At 50.0% G+C, this 24,721-nt stretch overlaps 11 protein-coding genes across 11 annotated transcripts; 5 read left to right on the top strand and 6 right to left on the bottom strand.

The window, feature by feature from the left end:
* Window positions 1–466: 466 nt before the first annotated feature.
* On the top strand, window positions 467–4,183 carry HO133_001776 (uncharacterized protein; the record flags this gene model as incomplete). Its single annotated transcript, XM_037292704.1, has 1 exon — window positions 467–4,183. The coding sequence occupies one exon, from the start codon at window positions 467–469 to the stop codon at window positions 4,181–4,183; it is 3,717 nt and encodes a 1,238-aa protein (XP_037151243.1).
* Window positions 4,184–4,815: 632 nt separating this feature from the next.
* On the top strand, window positions 4,816–5,831 carry HO133_001775 (uncharacterized protein; the record flags this gene model as incomplete). The annotated part of the gene is made up of 3 exons (XM_037292703.1): window positions 4,816–4,954; window positions 5,018–5,647; window positions 5,707–5,831. The coding sequence occupies 3 exons, from the start codon at window positions 4,816–4,818 to the stop codon at window positions 5,829–5,831; spliced, it is 894 nt and encodes a 297-aa protein (XP_037151242.1).
* Window positions 5,832–7,344: 1,513 nt separating this feature from the next.
* Window positions 7,345–8,851, bottom strand: HO133_001774 (uncharacterized protein; the record flags this gene model as incomplete). The annotated part of the gene is made up of 2 exons (XM_037292702.1): window positions 7,345–8,463; window positions 8,519–8,851. The coding sequence occupies 2 exons, from the start codon at window positions 8,849–8,851 to the stop codon at window positions 7,345–7,347; spliced, it is 1,452 nt and encodes a 483-aa protein (XP_037151241.1).
* A 201-nt stretch (window positions 8,852–9,052) lies between these two features.
* Window positions 9,053–10,545, top strand: HO133_001773 (uncharacterized protein; the record flags this gene model as incomplete). Its single annotated transcript, XM_037292701.1, has 6 exons — window positions 9,053–9,097; window positions 9,160–9,488; window positions 9,572–9,615; window positions 9,770–9,897; window positions 10,044–10,155; window positions 10,301–10,545. The coding sequence occupies 6 exons, from the start codon at window positions 9,053–9,055 to the stop codon at window positions 10,543–10,545; spliced, it is 903 nt and encodes a 300-aa protein (XP_037151240.1).
* Window positions 10,546–11,028: 483 nt separating this feature from the next.
* On the bottom strand, window positions 11,029–14,143 carry HO133_001772 (uncharacterized protein; the record flags this gene model as incomplete). The annotated part of the gene is made up of 11 exons (XM_037292700.1): window positions 11,029–11,492; window positions 11,630–11,696; window positions 11,753–12,298; window positions 12,349–12,401; window positions 12,491–12,512; window positions 12,568–12,645; window positions 13,113–13,125; window positions 13,177–13,547; window positions 13,611–13,703; window positions 13,870–14,009; window positions 14,107–14,143. The coding sequence occupies 11 exons, from the start codon at window positions 14,141–14,143 to the stop codon at window positions 11,029–11,031; spliced, it is 1,884 nt and encodes a 627-aa protein (XP_037151239.1).
* A 1,078-nt stretch (window positions 14,144–15,221) lies between these two features.
* HO133_001771 (uncharacterized protein) lies at window positions 15,222–17,022 on the bottom strand (the record flags this gene model as incomplete). The annotated part of the gene is made up of 5 exons (XM_037292699.1): window positions 15,222–15,497; window positions 15,559–16,298; window positions 16,348–16,459; window positions 16,513–16,573; window positions 16,940–17,022. The coding sequence occupies 5 exons, from the start codon at window positions 17,020–17,022 to the stop codon at window positions 15,222–15,224; spliced, it is 1,272 nt and encodes a 423-aa protein (XP_037151238.1).
* Window positions 17,023–17,359: 337 nt separating this feature from the next.
* HO133_001770 (uncharacterized protein) lies at window positions 17,360–18,137 on the top strand (the record flags this gene model as incomplete). The annotated part of the gene is made up of 5 exons (XM_037292698.1): window positions 17,360–17,429; window positions 17,483–17,539; window positions 17,688–17,703; window positions 17,768–17,928; window positions 17,986–18,137. The coding sequence occupies 5 exons, from the start codon at window positions 17,360–17,362 to the stop codon at window positions 18,135–18,137; spliced, it is 456 nt and encodes a 151-aa protein (XP_037151237.1).
* A 154-nt stretch (window positions 18,138–18,291) lies between these two features.
* On the bottom strand, window positions 18,292–19,794 carry HO133_001769 (uncharacterized protein; the record flags this gene model as incomplete). The annotated part of the gene is made up of 3 exons (XM_037292697.1): window positions 18,292–18,857; window positions 18,984–19,189; window positions 19,394–19,794. The coding sequence occupies 3 exons, from the start codon at window positions 19,792–19,794 to the stop codon at window positions 18,292–18,294; spliced, it is 1,173 nt and encodes a 390-aa protein (XP_037151236.1).
* A 537-nt stretch (window positions 19,795–20,331) lies between these two features.
* On the bottom strand, window positions 20,332–21,236 carry HO133_001768 (uncharacterized protein; the record flags this gene model as incomplete). Its single annotated transcript, XM_037292696.1, has 2 exons — window positions 20,332–20,968; window positions 21,127–21,236. 2 exons carry the CDS (start codon window positions 21,234–21,236, stop codon window positions 20,332–20,334), a joined length of 747 nt encoding a protein of 248 aa, XP_037151235.1.
* A 1,139-nt stretch (window positions 21,237–22,375) lies between these two features.
* HO133_001767 (uncharacterized protein) lies at window positions 22,376–22,984 on the bottom strand (the record flags this gene model as incomplete). The annotated part of the gene is made up of 4 exons (XM_037292695.1): window positions 22,376–22,666; window positions 22,729–22,800; window positions 22,861–22,883; window positions 22,939–22,984. The coding sequence occupies 4 exons, from the start codon at window positions 22,982–22,984 to the stop codon at window positions 22,376–22,378; spliced, it is 432 nt and encodes a 143-aa protein (XP_037151234.1).
* A 194-nt stretch (window positions 22,985–23,178) lies between these two features.
* Window positions 23,179–24,246, top strand: HO133_001766 (uncharacterized protein; the record flags this gene model as incomplete). Its single annotated transcript, XM_037292694.1, has 1 exon — window positions 23,179–24,246. The coding sequence occupies one exon, from the start codon at window positions 23,179–23,181 to the stop codon at window positions 24,244–24,246; it is 1,068 nt and encodes a 355-aa protein (XP_037151233.1).
* Between the last annotated feature and the right edge of the window lie 475 nt (window positions 24,247–24,721).

Below are 24,721 nucleotides of genomic sequence, written 5' to 3'. Positions count from 1 at the left end.
GTGACACGATCCCATACATAGAGAGGGAGTTGTTACGCTGAAGCGTGAGCTAAGGTAAGTGATCTGAACACTGGACGATGGTCGCGGCAGGGCTTTCCCTTGGGCGCGGAACTTCCCGTTGCGACGGCATTCACTACGTAAGAGTATTATTGTTTGAATTTGTCCTGCGAAGCAACGAGTTCCTAAATGATATCATTCACTTCTAGGCTATCGTGCTTCTAGTCTATTGAGCATCAGAATGTTGATACGCTCACCGCCGTACAGTTGGTGCTACACTCCCTTTCATTTTGAAGGCACAATCTATGCAGGTGTGAGACGAGGAAGTGAACTAGGAAAACTATAGCAAAGAGGTCAACGAATGGGCCCGTTCAGCCATCCTTGACTTCCGCAAAGCTTCACCAATCCGCTAGCATGCCAGCAATTTACAACCGTGAATGTAAGCTTTGATCCTCGGATCTGATCAAATATGGACCCATCCAAGCAGCCTACAAACGGCGACGACAGGAAGGATGTGCAGGATAGTAGTCACCCAGCTGAAGGAAGCTTTGAAACATCTCAGCCAAGCCTCGTACGGGGGGACACTTTGGGCGAAGACGAAGCTAGTCGTTTGAAAGAGCTTGCCACAGAAGTGAGGGATCAAGATGACCTCGAGCGGGATATCGGTCGTCAAGCAGACCAGTTGCTCACCGAGCAAGCGGATGAGAGGGACAAGAAGCGTCTGGAGAAGACTCGGGGAGACAAGGAAAAGCTAGAAAGTCAAGTTCGGAGACTTCGCGAACGTAGAGGGCGTCCTACGGGGTCGGCTACGGCTACACGTCTCAATGCGGAGATCTCACATCTTGAAGCTAGTATCAGGGCTTTCACGAGTGATCTCGAGCAAATACAGGCACGCATTGATGAGAGACACGCAGATGAAGTCCATGATGACGTTCACCCTGACGAGGAAGCAGGGAATCGAAGAATGCCGAATGAAAGCCAGCGAGATTTTCTCATCCGAACAGGAAAAATAACTCCATTCTCTAAATTGCCCGGGAAGACACTCAGCCGTGATGATTCTACCCTTCAAGGTGTACTCTTGGGTGCTGAGGAAGAGGAAGCTGAAACTAAAATTGGCGATGATACGCCCCAGACCACGGAGAAACTGTCCCACCGCAACCTACTTCAACCTGGCTTCAGGGAAGATGAGGAGGATGAGTCTCCTCTTGAGGTGCCAGAAGACTTAGATAGGCCAAGGAAGCGGCGACGTTTGCACACGAAGAAGTCGCCCGCTGAAGGACACACCAATGGTTTACAGCAGACCTCTACAGCGAAGGTGAAAGCGGAAAGGGGGGCATCCTCTGAAGATGAAGGGGATAATTATATCCCAGAGTTGGACGATCGCGAGATGGCAGCTCTGGGTGAGGCGGAACTCGAGTCTGATGAGGAGTCGGAAGACGCCACATTCCTGGACACGACGCCTCCACGGAGAGCTGGAGGCAAGCGGAAAAAGAAGCCTCCGGTTGAGATTGAAAAAGAGGACTTGAATGGCCTCGATGATGGGAATGAACGCTTATACCAGAATCGCTTGCGCAGCTGGGTCAGCAGGAGGAGCGCGACACGAGCGAAAGCCACAGCCAGAGCAGCCGAGAGTTCAGTAGCGGAGTCCGATACTCCGATGGACGATGTTCCGGCGATCCCAGAGACACAAAATGGCCACGACTCAGAAGAGGAATGGCACCAGCCACACCCTGTCACACCAGATACTGAGTTCGAGGGTGGTTATCGCATCCCAGGAGACATATATCCTTCCCTTTTCGATTACCAGAAGACCGGTGTTCAATGGTTGTGGGAGCTTTATTCGCAACAAGTGGGTGGTATTGTAGGTGATGAGATGGGCCTGGGAAAGACGATACAGATAATTGCATTCTTGGCCGGGCTGCACTATAGTAAGAAGATTACGAAACCCATCATTGTTGTGGCGCCAGCTACAGTGATGAAGCAATGGGTCAATGAATTCCACACTTGGTGGCCGCCCTTCCGTGTATCAATCCTCCATACTTCTGGGAGTGGCATGGTTGACCTGGGTCGAGAGTCTCGGGAAGAACATGAGCTGATGTCGGCACCTCCAAGATCGATAGGAAGCAAGCCTTTGACCAAAGCTCAGATATCGGCAAAGAAAATCGTGGATCGTGTAGTTCAAGAAGGACATATCCTAGTCACGACTTATTCTGGACTCCAGAGTTACGCGGAGCTTCTGATCCCAACAGACTGGGAGTACGCCGTGCTTGACGAAGGGCATAAGATTCGCAACCCAAATACCGCTATCACTATATATTGCAAGGAATTAAGAACGGCAAACCGTATTATCTTATCAGGCACGCCTATGCAGAATAACCTCGTGGAACTGTGGTCTCTTTTTGATTTTGTCTTTCCAATGCGACTTGGTACCCTGGTTAATTTTCGCCAACAGTTCGAGTTCCCTATACGGCAAGGTGGGTACGCCAATGCTTCAAATCTTCAAGTCCAGACCGCCATGCAATGTGCCGAGACATTGAAAGAGACGATATCCCCATACCTCCTGCAAAGATTCAAAGCTGATGTTGCCTCTGATTTGCCTAAGAAGAGCGAGCAGGTGCTTTTCTGCAAGCTGACAAAGTTCCAGCGTGACACATACGAGAACTTCCTTGCGTCCGATGATCTGAAAGCCGTTATGAATGGCAAACGTCAGATCTTGTACGGTGTTGATATCCTTCGGAAGATTTGCAACCATCCAGACCTGCAAGATCACAAGATTCTTTCCGTCAAGCCTGGCTATAACTACGGTAGTGGCGCCAAGTCGGGCAAGATGCAAGTTGTGAAAGCATTGCTGGAGCTCTGGAAAGAGCAGGGGAATAAGACTTTGCTCTTTGCTCAGCATCGGATCATGCTCGATATCCTTGAGAAGTTCATTGGGTCTCTAGGAGGCTTCAACTATCGCCGCATGGACGGCACTACCCCTATTCACACTCGGCAGGGCTTAGTGGATGAATTCAACAACAATCCCGCCGCTCACGTCTTCCTTCTCACCACAAAAGTGGGGGGCCTTGGTATCAATCTTACTGGAGCCAATCGAGTCATCATCTACGACCCGGACTGGAACCCATCAACCGACGTCCAGGCGCGTGAAAGAGCTTGGCGTTTAGGTCAGAAACGAGAGGTCATGATCTATCGACTAATGACCGCGGGGACAATCGAAGAGAAGATATACCACCGCCAGCTTTTCAAGCAATTCCTCATCAACAAAATATTGAGGGATCCGAAGCAACGACAGACATTCCAGATGAAGGATCTACACGACTTATTCACGCTTGGTGGAGCTGACGAGCCTGCTACCGAGACCAGTACGCTCTTCAAGGGTACTGAGGTACGATTTGACAACGAAGAGCCACCTGCTGAGCCGGTTATAAGCAGTGACACCAGTGGCGCGACACCAGCCAGTACTGTCCAAGGAGGTGACAACGCCTTCACCGTCCGCAATTTGAACGGAGTAGCTTCAATGGAGCGCTTCTACGGTGAAGAGGAAGAGGAACGCAAGGCTGCTGCCTCTAACGGAGCTGCGAACTCAGAAGCCCGTGTCATGGAAGGCATCTTCGCTAAGTCTGGGGTACAATCTGCCTTGGAGCACGATCAGATCGTCAATGGCAAGAAGGTTATTACGGCTGACCCGAAGATGATCGAAAAAGAGGCCAAGAGGGTTGCAGCTGAGGCTGCGAAAGAATTGAAGAAAGCAGGTGAAGCGGCAAGAGATGTACCAGTAGGTACTCCGACGTGGACTGGCCAATTTGGAACAGCTGGAAGACCAGAGCAGCAACAGCGAGGACTTGGTCGAGGAAGGGGCGGACCAGCTTCTTCAAGCATTTTAGCAGGTTTGCAGAACAGGCAAGCGGCAATCGGCGTCGCCGCTGGTTCAAGAGGGAGTACGTCAAACAGCAATGCTTCGGGACCAGGGGGTACCGATTTTATCAAGATGATACGAGACTATCTCGTCGTTCAAGGAGGGCAAGTGCATACGCAGATGTTGATCGATCATTTCAACCGATACTGCAACACACCAGAGAAGACGGCGGAGTTCAAGGCGATGCTCACAGAGATCGCGAAACTGGAGCGAGGTACCAGAGGGAGAGGGCGTTGGGTCTTGAAAGATGAATACAAATCAAAAGCATGAGCACCTGAGATACCCATATGTTTTAGGTCGATTTAACGGGAGTCGCATCTGCACCAGGCGCTCTTTTAACGAGGGACAACTGCATGGACATAGATTACCTAGATACCGAATGCTCAAGCTCAATAAAGCACCTATGCATTTTATTTCCATGATTGTGCGAGGCCAATGCCGATGCCGATACTCCCTTGAACTCGTAATCTTGGCGGGAAGGATGTCGAGGATGTCGAGTGGTGGCAACCAGTCAACCAAAAATAGATTCCTTCCCGAGCGTAGGCTTCTATCCAAAACATTCAACTTCACCCTCCTCTTCTTCATCAACAACAGCAACAACAGCAATATCTGCCCGTACAGATATCATCCACTCCAGGCAAACACTCGTTCACTGCCTAAACATTCGCTTTGCTAATTCGGCGTTTCTCTGTCAATATCCGTCTTCTCTTTTCTTTTCCCCGGAGTCCCCAGGGGCATCAGGGATTGGCGACGATAAACACCCCACACTTCGGTCGACTACCGTCCTGACCCTTGGAGACGTTTGATCAGAAAGAAGACGTTGTTGAAGAATTTGATTCTGGGCCCTCGGTGTTGGCGTCTGTCAATTTGTTCAAGTTCATTCGTTCAGCTCGTCGCCCATCATGATCCAACGACTTCGACTCAGCCATGTCCTCTTGACGCTTTTCCTCCTCGCCTCCATCACCTCAGCTTGGCCATGGCCGCCATCATACAAAGATATAGAAGGCTTGATCCTACGGAGGCAAGACGATTCAAAGAGTGGTAAGAGCTCTGGTGGTCCCGTCTAGCTGGGGTACTAGGATTGGTAGTTGACCTGACATGCAGATACGTCCTCATCATCTTCGAGTGCATCTCCTACGCAAACATCCGATGCAGCATCCAAGACGACCAAATCAGAGTCCAAGTCAGAGTCCAAGTCAGAGTCCAAGTCAGAGTCCAAGTCAGCCAGCGGAACAGCAGCCTCCAAGACAGCCAAAGCCAGCGATACAGCGGCCGCAACGTCTGGAGCAGCAGCCAGCGCCAGTGGGACTCAGAAGGCCGCTGCGACAACTCAGAGCGTCAATCCCGTCCTACCTGCTGGCGGTGTCAATATGATTACCCCCTCCGCGCTAGCTCAAACAACATACTACAAGATAGGCGACTATGTTTCGTTTGCCTGGAACTACACCTCCCTCTCGATTACGCCCTCAAAGGTCGATGTTTTGATCTCTTGCAGCGCCAATAGCGCGACATACACATTGCAAAGCAACGCGAGCTTTGAAAAGACTGGAAGTGTTGTTTGGGATACTTCGCCGGATATCACGGGCACAGCGCCGCTGCTGACGGAAACGTATACGCTGGTTATCTATGATGCTCAAGAGGCTATTACAGAGGTTGCATCGGCAGGCAAGCTTGGTGTATCGGATGACTTCACTTTCGGCATGTACATCCCGCAGAAGTATACGCCGTTATCTGGTAAGTGCTTTTCGAGAGCACACGCCCGCACGGTTGCGTACTGACTCATGGCTTTATAGATTGGACCTGTGCGGTGTGCAGCGCTGCGCTATCGGACACGGAGCGGCAGGCTCTGAAGTTCATGTTTGGCATGTGCATCGTCACTGTACTGTCCTTTACCTGGTTCGTTGGCGGCATTTTCTAGGTTGTTCAACCCCAAAGCTTTGCAACCGCCCTCATACCGGCGACAATGATTCTGCATTTACTCAGGGGTGCATATTGGAAAAATTGGGCTGGATTAGCGCTTGGCATGGCTGGCAGGTGGATGCATCGGGTACTGGTGTTCTCAATCCGGATAATGCTTGATCCTTGACGAAGGAATCAGATATGCAAGATAGGAAAAAGTGGAATATTGAAGCACTTCGAATTTCGAGTCGTGTGGCCCAGATGGATCCCGTCACCTTGAAACAACGGCCACAACCTGAAGGCCTTGATTTGCCATTTGCCTTTTTGTCCAAGCCATTAGACCCGCATCCCAATCGGTGCCTTGTCCCTCCTTCATTCTCTATACAATCTAATGAGGCACCCTTTCCGGAGACTGAAGCCGTTGAGTGTGAGGCAAAATATCTATTGGAGCCTCGTTGCCTACTTTTCCAGGTCTGCTTACAGCTTGGCAAAAGAAAGAGACAACACGCCTTTACGCCCTCTCCATGCTTCGAATTTTCCCGTGACAGCTCAACAATATAAGTATACTTGAGAGCCTGCATCTCATTTTACGTTGCTTCAATAGCATCACTCACGATCATTAACACTATCCGAAGCGCACACCCACCATTCCACTTCACTTACGACTACGATCATAATCCACTTTAATTTGGGGCATCCACCGGGCACAATCATCTCAGGCCAGCACAATCAACAACCTCGAGATTGCCCAACCAACCTTCCATCCTCCAACACTCTCACCGACCTGCTCCTCACCAGCAATGCCTTCCCCATCCCGCTCCACCACCACCAAAACCACCACACGCACCCAAAAGCCCACCGGCTGGAACACCACCATGACAGCCTTCATTCTGCAGTCGCTCGACAATGGCGAGGAAGCGAAGAGTGCCATCATTCTTCTAGAAACCGAGTTTCCGCAGATGACGGACAGGGTTAGCACGGCGTAAGTGCACTTTCCACTCCATGGCATGGGAGGGTCCCCAAGATATGTCTCGGGAGCAAATACTCATGAGGCTTCCCCGATCTTGTTTCGCAACCTGCAGGTTCTGCTTCGAAGAGGTCATACTGACTCCGGAATGTGCAGGTGGATTGAGGAGGTGAGGAGGGGCTCGGGGGGGTGTTAGGTGGTGTAGGTGGGAGGTGGAAGGGGAATGGCAAGGGGATACGGATAGGAAGGTAGCAAGAAAAGGGTTGCAGTGGCGAGGCTGTGTCAAGATGGCAAAGTGCCCAGCATCTGGGATTTTAGTGAGGAGGTTGTTCGAGGGTGGCTCGTGTAGTGGCTCTTGTGTTATTTGATAGAATAGTTTCGTATGTTTGAATAATCTGTTGGGAGGCCATGTCTTTGCGGATAGCTTCCAGCTCGGTAATGCCTTCATAGGCATGCTTAGTGGATCAAGGCCTTGATCAGCAATCCTGCGTTTCCCTTTCTCGCAGCGTGCTTATATTAGCAACACCTCCTTTCCATTCATGACTTGATAACCCCCTCCACCACCCTAATACGTCCTCGCCAAATTCCTCAAATACCAATCTACCAACCTCCTTCCCACCTTCGCCTCGCTGATATGAATCAGATCGTCCTGCATCGCGTAATCCAAATCACTGCCATTCACTACTTCTCCGTCCAACAGCGCCCCTTCGCTCCATCTCACCTGCCTGCTCCTCTGCTTATTCACAAGTAGCCAACTCCTCAATTTTTCAGGCTCGACATCCAGGAAGCCAGCTAATTTCTTGAGGTCCATCGTGGTGTAGAGCTTCAGGTATGACTTGACGGTGGGTGACCACATTGTGTTCTTCACTTCTTCCATGAATATTTTACAATGGTGGTCTACGGGATCGACGTTCAGGTCTGGGGTGTCGAAGTCGGGGGGTGTGGGGGAGATAAATTTCGGGCATGCGCTTCGGAATAAATCTTCAAAGAGCGGCAAAGCCTCAGGTCCACCTCTCTGCAATCTGACAAGCTGGTCACCATACTTTTCCCTCAGTGCTGTATGGATCGTATCATCCAGCTTCGTAGGATTGAACGCCACGCATATGGCAATGAGACCGTACATCTGATCGTTCTTCTTCGAGACGGAGTCGTACTGCGCGTTCTTCTGGAAGTTCTTGGTCCGCGAGACGTAGACGAGGATATGCGAGAACATGCGAATGGCATCGGCGTAGCGGCGCATCATCATGTAGCTGAACCCCACATAGTAATATGTCGTGAAATGCGCCGCCATCACTCGTGCGAACATGGCTTTTTTATTCAACTCAATGTCATCCAGCGTCTTCAGTGCCAACGAAAAATCTCCCAGTAAGCAATGGACCCGCAGTAATCCTATGATCGAGAAATAGCCCAACATTCGGTAGAGAGGCCTATTGCCGTATTCGCCAGCGACTTGGTTGGGATCTTCGTTTCGCTTCATGGCATCGAGTTGCTCGTTGATTTGGCTGCGCTGGATGAGAGAGTAGAGTACATTGAGGACGGAGTAGCAGCCCCAGGTATTAGGGTTATCACGCAGGAGTTGGGCTTCTTCGCTGGTGGATTCAGTGCGGGCGATGCGGTTGCGGTAGCGGCAGAAGGATTCGAATTGGTAGATGAATTCGTCGATTACGTCCCATGCCCAGTAGTACTACAACCGCCATCAGTCGCGGCTCAGATGTAGAAGCAGGAGGAACGAGGCTTACTGTAGGCACTTCAAGGTCCACAGGCCCCTCTGAGTTGAGGATATAGTGGAAAAGATTGCAGTAATTGTCATAGCTCGCGAACTTCGTATCCAGCGCTGCTCCATACTCCAGAGGCGTAGCGGCTGCAGCAAGCTGAGCTTGCATATCCTGTGGTCCACCTCCGGCTGCGGCACCTCCAAACGAAGCAGTACGGTCCAGCTCGCTCATCCCGTCGTCGAAGTGCACCTGCTCTTTGTAGTCTTCCACCAGCGCTTCTTCCTCCCGGTCTGACTCATCTTCGACCAGGTCTTGACGGTTGGCCGTCTCATAAGGTGCTCGTTGGTAGAGTGCCATGGTGACTGCTGCGTGTTTTGTGTTGCGTGCTGGTGGTGGGAGGTTTTGGCGTTTGACGGCTTTTTCGCTTGTACATACTCTAACCCTAACCCTAACCCTATCTGTGCAGGGAATCTACGGAGCTCATCAACTTCCCCGCCCACTCCACCACGTTAGAAAGCTTCAGTCCTTTCCAAACAGCCAATGTGATACTCCCTCACCATGGCACCGCGCTACAAGATTGCTGTCATCCAGCTCCACCCTAAGGTCCTCCACATCCATCCAATGAATACAATCTTCACACCCATCAACTGATACTCTCGCCCTAGCCCCTCAACCCCTCCTACAACTTCTCCAAGGCCACCGACTTCATACGAGCCGCCGCTTCAAAAGGCGCCCACCTCGCTGTTCTCCCCGAATATCATCTCACAAACTGGGTGCCCGAAGACCCTCAATTTTTTCCCCTTTGCAAGCAATGGAACGATTATCTGCACAGATATCAAGAGCTGGCAAAAGAGCTCAAAATATGCATAGTGCCGGGCACGATAGTGGAAGCACATAAGGACGAAGAGACTGGGGAGGATCAGTTGCATAATGTTGCTTATTTCATTGATGATAAGGGCGAAATATTGGGACGGTATCAGAAAAAGAACCTCTGGTATTACTGTGCTCTCATTCAACATCCTAGACTGTCCTTCTGCCGCATAAACTCTTGGACTGACCATTGTTGTGTCATTGAAGGCATCCCGAGCGCCCACATCTGACCTCTTCAACCCACGCCCCACGTACGTACATTTTGGAGCTGATTCTTCCTGTTTGGTAATGAAATTGAGTCGCAAGACATGCTTTGGGAGCAAGAAGACCTTTCTACCCCCAGACCTGTCTTGCAACTCCATTTCCTACCTCGAATAGACAATGCTGACTCCGAAATCTGCGTAGACGAGATGCTCCAGACGCCCCTTGGCCCCGTTGGGATTCTCATCTGCTGGGATCTAGCCTTCCCAGAAGCATTTCGAGAGTTGATAGCCAAAGGCGCGAAAACAATAATCATTCCCACATTTTGGACGGTACGTACGTTTCGGAGCTCATCCTTCCTGTATGGTATTGGAATTGAGTCGCAAGGCATGTTTCTGGAGCAAGACGACCTGAGACCTGTCTCCAACTCCCCGGACCTAACTCGAATAAGCAATGCTGACTCCAAGGTCTGCGTCAGCACGCCGACTGCTCTGCCTACGGTCTTTCCAAGAATTCTATGTCCGAAAAGCTTTTTCTCGAATCAACAATTACCGCGCGAACTTTTGAGAATACGTGTGCAGTAGTCTTCGGTACGTATTTTCGGCGATCATTTTTTTTCTTCTGGGCCATATTCTGGGGCTTGAGACCTGTTTAGGGAGCGATGATTCTGTAGAGAAGTTTCAAGGCTCGCAATTTATCTTGAATTGGCAATGCTGACTCCGAAATAATCATCAGTCAATGCCGGCGCTCCGCCCGAAAATGAGAAATCAATGTATGCAGGATTGAGTAGAGTGGCGATGCCATTCGTTGGGGGTTTAGGGGACGAGACGAAAGATACCAATAAAGAAGGGATGAGTGTCGTGGATGTGGATATGGAGTTGGTAGAGGAAGCCGAGAAAAATTATAAGGTCAGGGCAGACATCGAGGGTGAAGGATGGCACTATACTTATCGGCATCAAGGAGGTGGGAAGGTGGAGTAGGAAGCTGGCTCCCTGAGGTAAGTTGGAGAAGATGCCGATCTTTTTGCATATGTTCGATACTGGATGAGGACCAATTCTGCATATATTTTTGATGTTAGTATACACTTGCAATTCGGGCATCTCGCAAATGCGTGTTGTGTATATATTCATTGAGCCTATAAGTTATTCACAAACCGAACGACGAAAGGTACAGGCACATTGCGAGCCGGGGTATCTCTGCTAAAGCATGCTAAAAGCTAATATAAAACGTTGACGAATTTGAGTAGTCCGTAGAGTGTACTGCGGGCTGCTTGACGCCATACAAGACCTCCGCCTGTTGCCCACCGCTAATGAGCTCCATGCCTACAGTATGTCCGAGCGAAGGTGACCCCAATTACGGACGCGAGAAAAAAGCCTTAAGCTAAGACTGCATGTTGCGAAAGGATGCGCAGAGACAGCAGACTTTGAGGAAACCTATTAGTAATGCTCCGAGCAATCAAAGGTTCAAGCGGCAACCGTTTGAGAGTTCCATGGCGATCGATGGCTGTTGATGTTCATAGACGAGAGATCCGAAAGCACTGTGGGCTCCTCATCTGTCTCCTCCGAGTCAACCTCGGTCCCATCATTATCCATGTTGAGCATCTGGAAACGGTTCATGGCAGAAGTGAAATTCTTAGGCTGTGGTTGTGCTAGATTATCTGTCTTCGGAGCGTACTGCATTTTCGGCAGAGGTTGAGAGCACTCATCAGGATACCATTCAATCCTCATGCCCTTGTATGTCGCTCGAGACATCATACATGTCCGACTAAAGAGCGAGTTATTGATAGAGTTAAGAGAGATGTAGGCGTCACCGTCCTTGAAAGAAACACTGATAACCACGATGTTGTGGATATGGTCCAAATGATCCCTAATAAGCTCCTCGGTGATATTTCCGTGGATGCCACGTATGACGACGTTTCGAGTGGCTCCTGAACAAAAGTCGAAAGTCAGCATCCCATTTACAGAAGGCAACACGCCTGCCCAGTAGATACTTCGAGACATGACTCAAGACACATGACTCAACGTTTGGTGGAAAGAGCAGAACTTCGAGTCTAAACCAACGCACCAATGCCTATCTTGTTTGCAACATGTGGGGGAAGCTTATATTGACGTTCGCTCCACGAGAATGCGAGCTGAAGTCATTTGTCAGAAGTTCTCCTCGTGTTTAGAATATGAGGGGGAGACATACCCTCTTCCCATGTACATATATGTCGTTGCGCTTGACATAATTCATAAATTCCTGGGCTGCGGATCCTTCGACGAATGAGATGCTAGCGGTGCGCTCGTGGGAGCGTAAGTATATATCCAGAATAAGCCCTCCTCGTACGAGATTGGCGATATCCTTGTGCGTTGCACGGACCGAGAGATTCTTAGCAAATATTGTGCGCTGTTCCATCTTGGCGAATCGCTTTCTCTCCGGCTGCGGTGCGGCAAGATATGGATCATCCTTCTCGAAATCGGGTGTGAAAGCACTTTCAACCTCCAGCGCAGAGCTATTGTGATGATTGTAGAAGCCTCCTTTCCCTTTCAGATTAACCCTAGAGCCGCCAGCCGAGTTCTTTGGAGGCCATTCAGGCGCAGAATCAGCCCATGAGTGGCCAGAGGGTTGGCTCATGGTAATCCGAGTCCTTTGGAGGCGATCGTAAGGGTCCGCGCATCCAGACGCTGGTTGGTCGTCATCGTCGATGAGGGTGTCAAATTGAGATATTGGGACAGTTTCGCCACGGATGAGAACCTATATGACTTGAGCGAGTGTGAAGCTGCTTCTGATGAAGTCGATCGAACCTCGAGAGTTTCCGGTTCAATACCTCCCTTGCACAGTGCATCTTTAAGACTTGCTGCATAGAGTCAGTCCGGGTTGGCCTCGCAACATTTGAGGAGTCGTCGTAGCATCTGGTCTGGTCGGTGCTTTAGGGAAGAGACACACTGTATTCTTGTACCATACGAAGCTTCAAGCAATGCCATGTTAGCTATTGACGCCGTCGAGTAACGGACAGGACTGACTAATTTGTCATGGTCGACTTTGGGTATGCTGACTATTGGGATGCCGACGGGAGCGGTCAGATCTCTATCATATGTATGCTATAGAGATGAATAAGCTTCTTTCGAGCAGCCAATCAGGCTTGCAGAGAGGTGACCGACTAATTCTGCTCTACCACTGGTTAGCCCACGGTTGACGGTACGGAGAAAGATGTACATACCGCCGAAGCAGAGTCTCGAAATACACTTTGTCAACAGTTACAGTATCCGCCATATTGCCTCCAGATGTCGAAGCTGATCGACAATGCTGAAGATTTTGGATTGATATATTTGCCAGGCGATTGAGGAAGTTCCGATCATTTTGGCTTGGCATTTGCCTTGAACGGACTTTGGAATTAAGGGTTCAAGGATGCACAAGCACGAAGCATTACGAGATACCTTACTCTACGCTTCTCATAACAGTCGAACTAGGGTATTCGCAAAATTTGTATCAAGAATAATGAACATTAACACTATCAATTTGGCAATGGGAAAGCTCAATCCATAAGTTGTACTCCAAGCTACCTTACGTACTTCATCAAGCTGCCAATGTTAGCGTGTGCGAATCAAGCAGCTCTGTATCCTTCTTTGTACCGATCGGGACTGGGACTGGACCCGGCATCACTGTGACCCAATGCGTTCTCTCCTGTTTCGCCAGATGTGCCCCTCGATCTCAAGTGTCCCCAAACAGCAACAGCCATCCAGATGAGCCACATCACACCAGCAATAACTCCGTAGGCAATCTCACCCTTGACCGTGTTCCCACTCAACATCAAGCCCAAGCCACCATTAATGATTCCCAAAGTCAAGATGATCCGACCCCACCAGACATGCGTGATTGCCCATATGGTACGTCGATGATACTTCTTATACATATAATGATGAATGAGGCCTCCGATTGGTTGAAAGACGAGAGCTCCGACAACGATGATGCCAATGATGGGATGACCATTACTAGCGGTGAGCTGAACACGAGATTTGTCAGCTGTCGAAGGTAACTGAGGATCCCACGGTTGTAGGAGACAAACCTGCGATTCGGGGTAGATGGCGATGTAAACTCCCAAACCAAGACCAGCCAATGCCAGTAGATAGGCGAATGCCTGGATTCCAGCATGTATCCACTGTCACAATCCCGAGTCAGCATTCCCATCCGTAGACAAAGACTGGAGTAATAAGACGTGTTTGGGGAATTAAAAAGGGCGGCAAGATGAGTTTGCTTCTGCAGCATGTCTTGCGCCTCGCAAAGCAGCCCCGAACAGGAAGAAAGAACTTCGAAGAGCGCCTTACCACTAGTCCACGGAACGATGCCGTACGGATGAGGATTGCTCCAAGTGGGAAGAGGACAGCGAATGCAAAGCCCATGATGGTGCCATGGGCGGTCACTGCGTTATGGCGGTCGGGATTGACGTGCGCCCATGCCGGGTTTGCTGGCCATGGCCAAGCCATTAGTATTGCAATAGGACAGAAATTTACGGATTGAAGAAACGGCTTCACGCAGGAGAGCCGCTTCTATAGCAGACTTACCAAGTCCGAGGGTTAGCACAAGGGCCAAGAGTGCCATGTTGATAGACATGAATACTAATCACTGCTGTAAAAAGAGACCGAGCTAGTCAGTACCGGTGAACGAAACTCGCAATGGCTGAGGATCAATAAGCGATTGCGCAAAGCCGATTGGCTGCAAGCCGCGCTAGTGGAACGAAACGAGGAGTAATATATTAAGCGTCGGTATCAGATAGCTGATGCGATTGAATAACTGAGAGCACGCCCACACATCTCTGTCGATAGAGTAGAGCCGAAAGAAAGAGATGGCATGGAAGGCGAAGATGTGTCTGTATGGGAAACAAGAGAGGGAATCGATGACACGTTGATTCTAAAATGACGAAGATGACATGGCGTAGTTTGACAAGGTTCAATAAACGAATAGAATAATCATATAATGGCATGCATGATGCGAGTGAGAGTGTGACAAAATTACGCGTCCGCTGTTTGGACGCTAGGGCTTGGTTTAGAATGAAACAGTGCCAAGTGTTGATGTCATATGTCATTCAAACTCACCACTTATACTTGTTGACTTTGTTTCATGCGCGATCCGGTCTCTGCTAGCAATTCAATATAACAAAGAGATCTGGAGCAGGGATTGCTTTCGCCGCTTTTCTTCACAAAAATCCACCGATTGGAGTAGCGATGATACCCACATGCTGCAAGTACGGTGTCCTAAATCTTGAGCAGGAGCTTCTCGCTGCCACGAGGCTTCCCCCGCGCTTTCACTCGTCCGAGGGTCTCCGTCTTTCACTGTAATTGTACTCTAACTTTCGGGAGAGATCTGATGCCAAGAATGCTTAATTTCGTCGATAAGAAATAGGGTATCCACAAGAGGGTCTCAATCCACGTAAATGTGGATGTGAATGGCGGTGGCGTGACCGGAGTTTATCGGAACAGTAACAAGTGCATTCCAGATGAGCTGTCAGATGGCCACGATGGTTTCACATCAAGTAAGGGCAAGAACCCGGGCTGCTCGTGAGCATCAATAGTGTTAATTGTTACAGTGCCACTTTAGCTCCTTGTTGCTCGGGTAAACAATAGGCTTCACCCACTGACTGCGTCTCGTGAAGCCTTTTCATCAGTACAATTAGACTGCATCAAGTCTTCTCTAAGATGACACTGGTCATCTCATTACCTATGCGAGTTGCTTCCGGAAATCGAGGCTCAAAGTATTTCGAGATGCGTTCGAAGCGGTCCTGATAAGATGCAAAATCGCCAAAGGAGACACAGTCCGACCATCCGCGAGCGGCAAACGTAAACTCTAGATCGTCCGAACGAAAAGTATTGTCATCAATAGCGGTGCTGATGACTTCTTCGAGGAGCTGAGGCTTGCGGAAGAGGTACTCGGTGACTCCGAGCCAGAGTCGGAAAGGCTGAACGGATCAACATTAGAAATGAGGTTGGCCGTATGGAACAATGGTAACTGTTACTCACAGGTGTAGAGCAGATCATGTGATCGTAGGGTACAATGCCTAATTTCCACCAGCAGTCGACCATGGCTAAAAGACTTAAATGATTGTTTGGTGTCCTCTCCTTTGGCACCTTCCCAAGCGAGAAACGATCCAGAACCTCGTCTCTCAAGAGTAGATCTTTCTGACCGGAGCCGAACACAGCAGCACCAGCAGTCTTGATGCGTTTTTCAAGCTCTTCTCGGTGGCCGCCGAGCATCAACTTGAAGAGCTCAGTCACGGATTCGGCATATTGCCGGATTTGCTTTTTGGCCTCAGCGTTCAGAATCGCAAGACCGGCGTAGACATGCCATTTGTTTGAGTAGATACGAAGCATGATATTGCATTTGATGTTCTCAATACCACCGACATAGCGACTGATCTCCCAAGGGAACTGATTATTGGAGCACCATGCGGTGCCCATACTCAGAAATGCGGCATGAGTGACAGCCTGTGTGTCTGCTGTGATTTGGTCATGCTGCTGGGCCGTAAGATAGACAACGTTAGAATTTAAGCAAGAGAGGATTTTTTCGACTAAAGCAAGACTTTGTTGTGATGCGCGATGCTTAATCAATGCGAGAGGCTGACCCTTGGGATCGACCTTAGGTCCATGCAAGGAATGGCAGGAGATGATCTGGACGTCTTCAGGCAAGTAAGCTTCGAAGGCAGCTATCTCGATTTCTTTACAAGAAGTCTGGCCGCCGACAATGGCGCCTTGCTTAGTCGCTGCGTCAATGTTAGTGTGAGGATTGCAGGGTCACATCATGAAGCATACAAGGTCCATATTGGCTCACGATACGACCAATGGCCTCTGCTTCAACGCTGTACAGGATGACATCGCTTGACCGTGAAACGAGACGGCCGTCATGGAATATTCGCACATTGCTCTACGCCGGCTTCAGCTGTGTTCGCACATTGAGCGTCGCAGAAGAATATTTACGCTGTCAGCAAACTCATCATTCAAGGAATCGTATTTCTCGGGCTTGTCGCAGGCATTTACTCTGCGCAGACAATGGATCAGCTAGTGTCGAAAGCTCTTGTAGCGCAACGCAAGAGCAGTGGTCGACTGTGCCACCTGCAAAGGGTACTTGTCAGCTCAAGCCCAAGAACACTATTCAAAGTAGACGAAGGTTTCAAGATACAATTTTCAGACAAATATATTTTAGGTAGCTGAGATTTTACATCAGTGACAGCTTGCTTCCAGACTTAGGAGCCAGAATGACCCTAAGACCTGTACACAAGCCATACTCGAGCCAAATGCACTCAAGTCATCATTGCATCGTGTGGAGACTGAAAAGGAAGCGAGCATACTCACAATTCTGGGGCCCGCAGTAACACAAGCTCCTGAGGGAAGAGCTATTAATTACCTCCAGCCAGCAGCACCAATCCTCCGAGCATACATCTTCCCCATGTCACCCATCCCAATGATACCAACCGTTATACTCTCCATCGTGGGAAGTGATCAGTGTGCCTCAGGGATTCTGGTCAAGGCCAGCATGTCAAGAAAGGCAGCAAACCACAGTCCTGTATGGAATAAAATCAGCTAGAGAATCGTTATGCATGCCTCAACCCGTTAGATAGGCGTATGCTTCTTATTGAGGAGGATTGAATGAGTCGAGCTGAAGCGAAAACGAAAAATGTTCGGTCTTACGGTAGGGCTGAACTCGCTTGAAAAGCGAAACGCTGCCGCGGCACAATACGCTAAATTTTACAACTCCACCGAATTGCTTTTGCTCCATACTAACGTCTGTCACCTCCGCAATCAATCGATTCGAAATTCTTTTAACATGCCTCCCAAGAAGAAGGTAGAGCGTGCTGCCACCGAGAACATTTCTCTTGGTCCCCAAGTCCGCGAAGGTGAGCCCTTTACCTACCCAACCTTTCAGAATGCTAACGAGCCCTTTCCATAGGCGAACTTGTCTTCGGTGTCGCCCGTATCTTCGCATCCTTCAACGATACGTTCGTCCGTAAGCACCCTTTCTGGGCCATCTCTTCCTTTTCATATGCTTTTCCGAGTCTCAGGACATCTCTGAGGAGGTGTCATTGCTCCTCAAATCTGTCTTCGGACTTAACAACTCGTCTTGAAAGAGAAATGCTGACTCCGAAATGGTTCAGATGTCACCGATCTCAGGTTCGTGCCAAAAATATGACTACATCGCTGTGGAGGCAAAGGCTTACATTCTGGGTGATTCCAGTGGCCGTGAAACAATTAGCAGAGTCACAGGCGGGATGAAGGTGAAAGCTGATCGTGACGAGTCTTCGCCCTACGCTGCCATGTTGGCTGCGCAGGATGTAGCTACCAGGTGCAAAGAATTGGGCATCAATGCGTTGCATATCAAGATTAGGGCCACTGGAGGTAGTACAACCTTCGTCACTATAACTCGCTGCAGAGGATGCTGATGACCAAGTTCAGGCAACGGAACCAAAACCCCCGGCCCAGGTGCTCAGTCTGCTCTTCGTGCACTTGCTCGTTCAGGAATGAAGATTGGAAGGATTGAGGATGTGACGCCAACGCCTTCGGACTCTACACGTCGTAAGGGCGGTAGGAGAGGTCGTCGTCTATGAGCAGGATGTACTGCTGGTGGCGGAGGTCTGTGTAGCGAGGTCATAGTCAAAAAAACGAGAAGAACGGCTCTTGCCTGGTCTTCGTGCAAATCAAGCTTGCTTCAAACGCTCATAGCCCGGGCAAGCTAGAGTCGAACCCAGTCCCCAACACTTGTCAGGGATCGGCTAGATCAACTACAACGGGAGCATATTCGCCCCTCTCATCCTCTCCATCCATCTCCTCCATCTCCATCTCGACCTGCTCCCCATCCTCCAATTCCAACATGCCTCTCCTAACAAACTCATCCCCTAGTTCCCACCCATACTCGCTCTTCATAAAAGTCTCTAGCTCCTCCATTTCCTTCCTTACTTGCTCTCCCTCTGCGTCTTCAAACACCTTTCCCAGCGTCATCTTAAACCCTTTCAGAAGACTCTTCAGATACGCTCCTCCTTCGTCCCTCAAATCAAACAAGCCTCCCTCAACATCCTCGCACCTCTCCATCTGCCTCCTCAACAGCACCAAAAACGTTCCAAACCACTCCTCCTTTTCCCTTACGGCCCGTTTGCACGTCAAGACCAGCCCGACGCAGCGCTTCCACTCTTCCAGGCAGGAGTAATTTGCTACCGTCAGCACCATCAGGAAGCAGGCTTCCATCTGCCCAAGCACTACACTGCCCCACTCCCCCTTGTCTTTCTGGTCCCGGGGTTGCCATCGCTCCACAACATCATTTAATGCCCAGCCTTGATGATTCCGGAGTTAGCATTACTATTTCGGGAGGCATTCTGAGTCGCGAGAGATGTCTTAGGAGCGGAACACTCTCTAGATATGTCTGACGACTCATAGGACAGCATGAATGGGAGGAGTACTTGAATCTAGAGCGGCCTCTGTCCTTTCTCTTCCTATTGCGCCCTTCCTCCACGTCCGTTTGAGATCAATACCCAACATACCCAACTCCCTCTCTTCGTCTCCGAAATCTTCAGCATTGAGGCCAGGTATCTCATCCCTGTCTTCCTTCGCACAGCTGGCCGTCGTGATCTTCCAGTCTTCATTTTGCGTAAGATGTCCTAGCAACCTACGCAAGTTTCGGAATTAGTGTTGTTCACTTGGGTAGTAAACCGAGAAACGAGACACATTTGAAGAGCAGAAAGAACTTTACGCTGCCGATCCGCGGCATTGCACCTAAGGAGCGGGAAACTTCTAGGGGAGTGAAGGAGCTTCCTGCTCCCGAAACCTGGATTCTAGCCCCAATGTACTACCTACTCCGAAATGTACGTACCTCGGGCTCACATGCTCCGTCAAACTCGCCCAGTCCCCCGTTTCAGCCTTCGTTTCTTTGTCAGCGGACTGTCGATAAGGCGAAAGGTTCTTCTCCCATAGAAGAGGCAGGCGGACACGGAAACTATCAGGGTCTGAGGGAAGTAGCGAGCCGCCGGGAGTGTCCCATTTGCGGATGATCAGAGGGATGGAACCTGTGACTGTAGTAGGGACATGGAACCAGAAACCATCCCGGACGGAGAGAGATGTTGTTTCGCTAGTGAAGACAAAATGCCATCCTAGGGGCAAATCTTTTAAGCCTCGAAACTGGGCGGTGGTGGTGAAGGAGAGGAGGTCGATACCGCAAAGGATTCCCGGCGGAAGTCCGAGGAGGAGGACGGCTGCTGTCAAAGTGGTGTCCATGATCGATGCAAAGAATGGAAAGTTTCAAGTAAGCAAGTATGATCATATCAAAATCGGCCAGACCTGTGATGAAAGACCTGCAAGTGGTGGCCTCGGAATGGGAACAGTGATTTACCCATGGTGCTCACTTGTATCTCAACCTATCTTTGGCGGTATGTAGGGTTTGAAGCCGTCGGAGGAAGGGATGGGTGCGGTGATGGGCTCATAATCCATGGCTGGCTCTCCACCACTTCGTACGTGCTTGGCATTTCGGGCTAGTGGGGCAGAAAGTGCTTCTTGAAGACGATGTCCGACCAGCCTTGGCATTGAATCGTGAAGTGAGTTTTTGAGCCATCGAGCCAGACAAATACCGATCCAGACTCATTCCCTCAGAGAAAGGTGAAAGTGCACTTTATCTGTGTACGAGCGTGCTACATGTATCTATACGTAGACTCCTCATGAAGATCGTCTCTCCTACAGTATTTCCACCAATGATCTTCAAACTCGACTTCTGTAATTCTCCCCGCAGCACAAAATTCGCCATGACTAACCCAGCTCTTAGGAAGCAGCTCCACCGACAGTCTTCAGCCCTGATTTCTGAACCACAAAGCTGGCCTCAGTGTCCGCGTCCAGACAATGATCCAAGTGCGGAACCAGAATCCAATCTCCGTGTAGACAGATATCGTCACCTATATGGCAATCTGTAGAAATATTGCTCGCAGACACCTTGCCAAACGCCTCACCGTCATCAGGGTCACCGAAAAGCACAACCGAGTTGATGAAGCTCGTCTGAGCCGGGGAGATCAATTTCGCAGCATTGTGAGCAATCTGAGCTCCCTGGCTGTACCCTGACACACACAACTTCGTTCCCGGACACTGCGTCACTGTCTGAGCAATCAACGCGGCCATGTCATGACTTCCAGTGACGCTTCCCCCAGCGAGAAAGTCCTGGACGTCGGCGGGATAATTATTGACCCCCTGGACGGCTACTTGAGCTTCGCCGAGCATGCTAACGAGAGCATGGACAAAAGGAGGGCCGACGATATCGCCAATGTTGCCTTTTTCGGTGGTGCCGCGAGCGAAAACGAGGGTCAGGTTCTTGCAGACGCCGTTGATCAAGTCGTTGTCTGTAGTGCCGTTGGTGATTCCGAGGCAGGAAGGTGGAGCCACCGAAGTGTGGAGGCCGGTGAAGCCGCTGTGGGGAGTTTCAGTACTGATATAATTGAAGATCGAGACCAGTGGCTTGAGCAAGGAAGAACATGGCAGCCAATAAAAGACTAAATCTGTGAGGAAAACCTCAATTTGAAGCCGGCAACAGGCAACATCTGTAACGAGCTCACGGGGCCTGCTTACCTGGTAAGGGTATAAGTTAGTGAAGCAGCCCGGACTTGGACAGGATCAGGGGCTGGGGAAGCCAGAGTCCTGGGGGCGAAGGCAAAGGACAGTAGCGTACTGTATCTCATTGTGGTTCGTAGCAACTGTGATGAAGAAGCAATTTCTGGTGGTTCTTCTTAAGACGTATATACACTGTTCTCTTGACCACAAAGGTGTTCCACCCCGCTCGAAGACCTTTCCACCTCAGCTTTCAGCCATGGTTCTAGTACTCGAATGCATGGTGTTTAGTGCAAGAGGAAGAAATCCTTGAAATGATCTAAGTGCAATTCGTGACTTGAGAGTCCGAGCGGAGCTTGTTGTGAGCTCCGCGAGTGAAGACATATTCCGGGTCGTGTTGAAGTACCGGCATTGCGTCCGTGCGAGACTGCGTATTTGTTTAGGACAGGGACACGCATTGTGCCAAGGTCTTTGATAGGTCGTCAAAGTAGAATCTGGGGTAAAGACACCTGTAATCGGGGCAATGCTTGATGTGTGAATTGACCTTGTGGCTTGTCCAATTTGGATCAAAAGATATCTCCGAATACCAAAAGACGTTGACATATGCCGGCAGTTGAGTGCTATTGTTCAGTATTAAAGATCTCCATGCTTCAACGTGCGGTGGAATAGCTATGAGAAGTCGGTAATTGTGTTAGCCCCGCACTGCTATACGATCCACTAGAGAAAGGACCCTGGTCACCAATGCCCAGCCCAAATCATGCCGAGATTAAAGAGTTCTGCTACAAAAGGAACGCACCAACAGCAAAAGCTGAAGCGGACTGTATGAATGTGCAAAGCAAAAGCCAGGTTGAGCACAAAATAATTGGAGTTCACAACTGCGGTTTAGAGTCTAGGAAAGACTATAAGATGACCCGTAGAACGGTGCAAGGATGGTCAGGGATCAGGACCTGCTCGCAGGAGATCAATATGGTTGTTATGACTTAGAACGCAGGAGACTGAACGTGGAAGAGCACTCCCCAATAAGCAGCTCACGTCCGAAGCAGTCACGAGGGCCCAACTTGCCGAATATCGAGTCGCAAGTTTCAGAAGGACGTTTGGTATGCCTGTTCATCACCTGCTATAGACATAGCTTGTCAATGCCGACAAGAAGCGGCTATGACCCGAGCCTCATAGGCCTGAAAGCTGGACTATCTTGAGAACTTCGTCGAAAGTCTCCACATTATCGAGCTAAGCAGCACCTCATCCAGTCCATCGTACCTCAATGACCACCCTAACGATAGGATTTCTGGTACCTCGCTCTTGCTCCTGGTCCTCCAAACTTCTTTGGCTCACACCGCCTGTTATCTGCCACCAACAGCGTCCGGTCGTACGTCACCAAAGCCTGCTTCAACTGGTTCTTCGCATATTCGTCCACATATTTCTGGTAGTAGGCCACAATTGACTTCGCGATGGCTTGGCGGATAGCGTAAATCTGAGATGTATGACCACCGCCTGAGACACGGACGCGAATGTCGACGTTGGCGAACTTGTCGAGGCCGACAATGAGGAGCGGTTCGTAGACCTGTGGTAGTAGTCGTTGTTAGAGGAGGGTAAAATTATAGGTAGAGATGAGAGAAACAATACCTTGAAACGAAGGATTTCCGGTTGAGTGAGGGCGAGAGGTTTGCCGTTTACTTTGACGAGACCTTTTCCAGCCTGGAGCAATGGTTATCAGCTGGTTTGAGCGCGCTTTGCTACTAGGCGAGTGAAGGCTACCTTGCAATGTGCGACAGCGGTTGCTGAGAGCATCGTATTAGCAATTTCACCACGGCAAAATGGACAATCCTGGCATACCAGTCTTCTTCTTGCCGAAGCACTGCACACTCTGTGTCGTAGCCATGATGGTGGAATGTTGAGAATGTTATAGATGGGGCTGGAGATGAACGAGTTGTCGCAATTTTTTAGCGTGGTGTGGGACGCTAGCACTCCGCTAAGCGAGTACAGGGCTGAATGCCGGGAATGCCAAGCCATCGATTCAAGCTGAGATCACTGAACAGTTCTTCCTCGTCCAAAACCCTTTAAGAACTTCTCAGAATGGTTTTGTATGGTTTCGGGTCTAATGGCTCGGGGCAACTGGGCATTGGAAACACGGTCGATCAATCTACGCCTCAAAGATGTTGGCTCAATTCAGAGCTGCCAGGATCACCAATGACGATCGCAGCAGGAGGAAACCATACTTTGGTGCTATATGATGAGGGGACCGTGTATTCCGCGGGTTCATCTCGGGACGCAAAGTTCCATTCACGCTCGTCAATGAGCTCAATGCCCATCTTCCAGACGACATACGTATCAGTCTTGGGCAACAAAGTGAAGTTATGCTCAGCCTTGTGGGATGGTTCAATCTTCGTGAACTCGGAGAATGAAGTGTATACAGCCGCTTTAGGCTCAAAAGGTGAACAGGGTACAGGTGGGATATCAGCTTCCATGGCACTGCAAATCCTTCCAAACTTCCCTCCAGTCCATCAGTGGTCAAAGATAGTGGATGTTGCTTGTGGCGTTGACCACGCAGTGGTTGTCTTGAATGACGGTATAGTCTATGGCTGGGGAAATGGCCGCAAAGGCCAACTGAGTTATCCAGAGGAGATTGTTTGCACACCACGAAGACTTGCAGATGTGGGCTTTAGGGTTGTTCGCGCTGTCTGCGGAAGAGACTTCACTTACCTAGTGGGAGAGCAATCAAGTGGGCAACATACGGTTCTGGGCTCGAGCAAATGGGAAATCCAATCTCAAGCACCGGCTTTGGTTCCTGATTGGAAAGACATAGGGGCCAGCTGGGGTAGTATTTTCGTCTTGGAAGGATCTGGGAAGATCAGATCTTGGGGCCGCAATGACCACGGCCAGCTCGCCCCGCCTGGCCTACCGCATATCGAGAAGATCGCCGTGGGGAGTGAGCATGTGATCGCGTTGACGAAGGAGGGGAAGGTCATCAGCTGGGGTTGGGGCGAGCACGGCAATTGCGGTTCCGGCACAGATGAAAGTGGGGATGTTAAGGGAAAGTGGAACGAGATCCTAGACACTAATTCGGATCATTCCATGAGAGTGATTGGGGTTGGAGCTGGGTGTGCCACAAGTTTTTTCTGGGCAGAAGATCCCGAGTCTTGAATGAAAGAATCCATCACCAACAAGATCGATTCAGAATTACTACACTGAAAAAAACACTTCGGAGCGTGACCGAAGTTTCGGGTATCGAGCCTCTCTCTTGAGGGTACCACCGGCATGCAAGTCGACAGGATTGTCGGTGGCGAAGCCCTTATTTTGTGGCCATTCTCGCTCTGTAGGTATGAGCAGCACATACATTGATAGGAGAGATGGCATCAGGCTTTCATTTTGTGCGTTTTCCGGGCAATCAGAGAGCCCATCGTCGAGTCGAAACTCTTCAATGTCTCAGGATCGGTTAACGGCGCTTTGTTCCGTCCGAAAACGCTCTAGGATCCACGTTGCCTTCTACAAGGTCAGGTCAGCCTCGGCTGTCCTAAGATCTGGCAGTCCACTGACAGATTACTCTTAGATGATCAAGCCTGAATCGTGCAACTCGGTCTGATAACGAACGCGAACTCTCGCAGCAACAGTCCGACGG

This window comes from Letharia lupina (genome assembly GCF_014066315.1).
Source record: "Letharia lupina isolate WasteWater1 chromosome Unknown contig_13, whole genome shotgun sequence".
Taxonomy (NCBI): Eukaryota; Fungi; Ascomycota; class Lecanoromycetes; order Lecanorales; family Parmeliaceae; genus Letharia; species Letharia lupina.
Note: the sequence above shows the minus strand (reverse complement) of the source record. Positions and strands in the feature narration are given on the sequence as shown.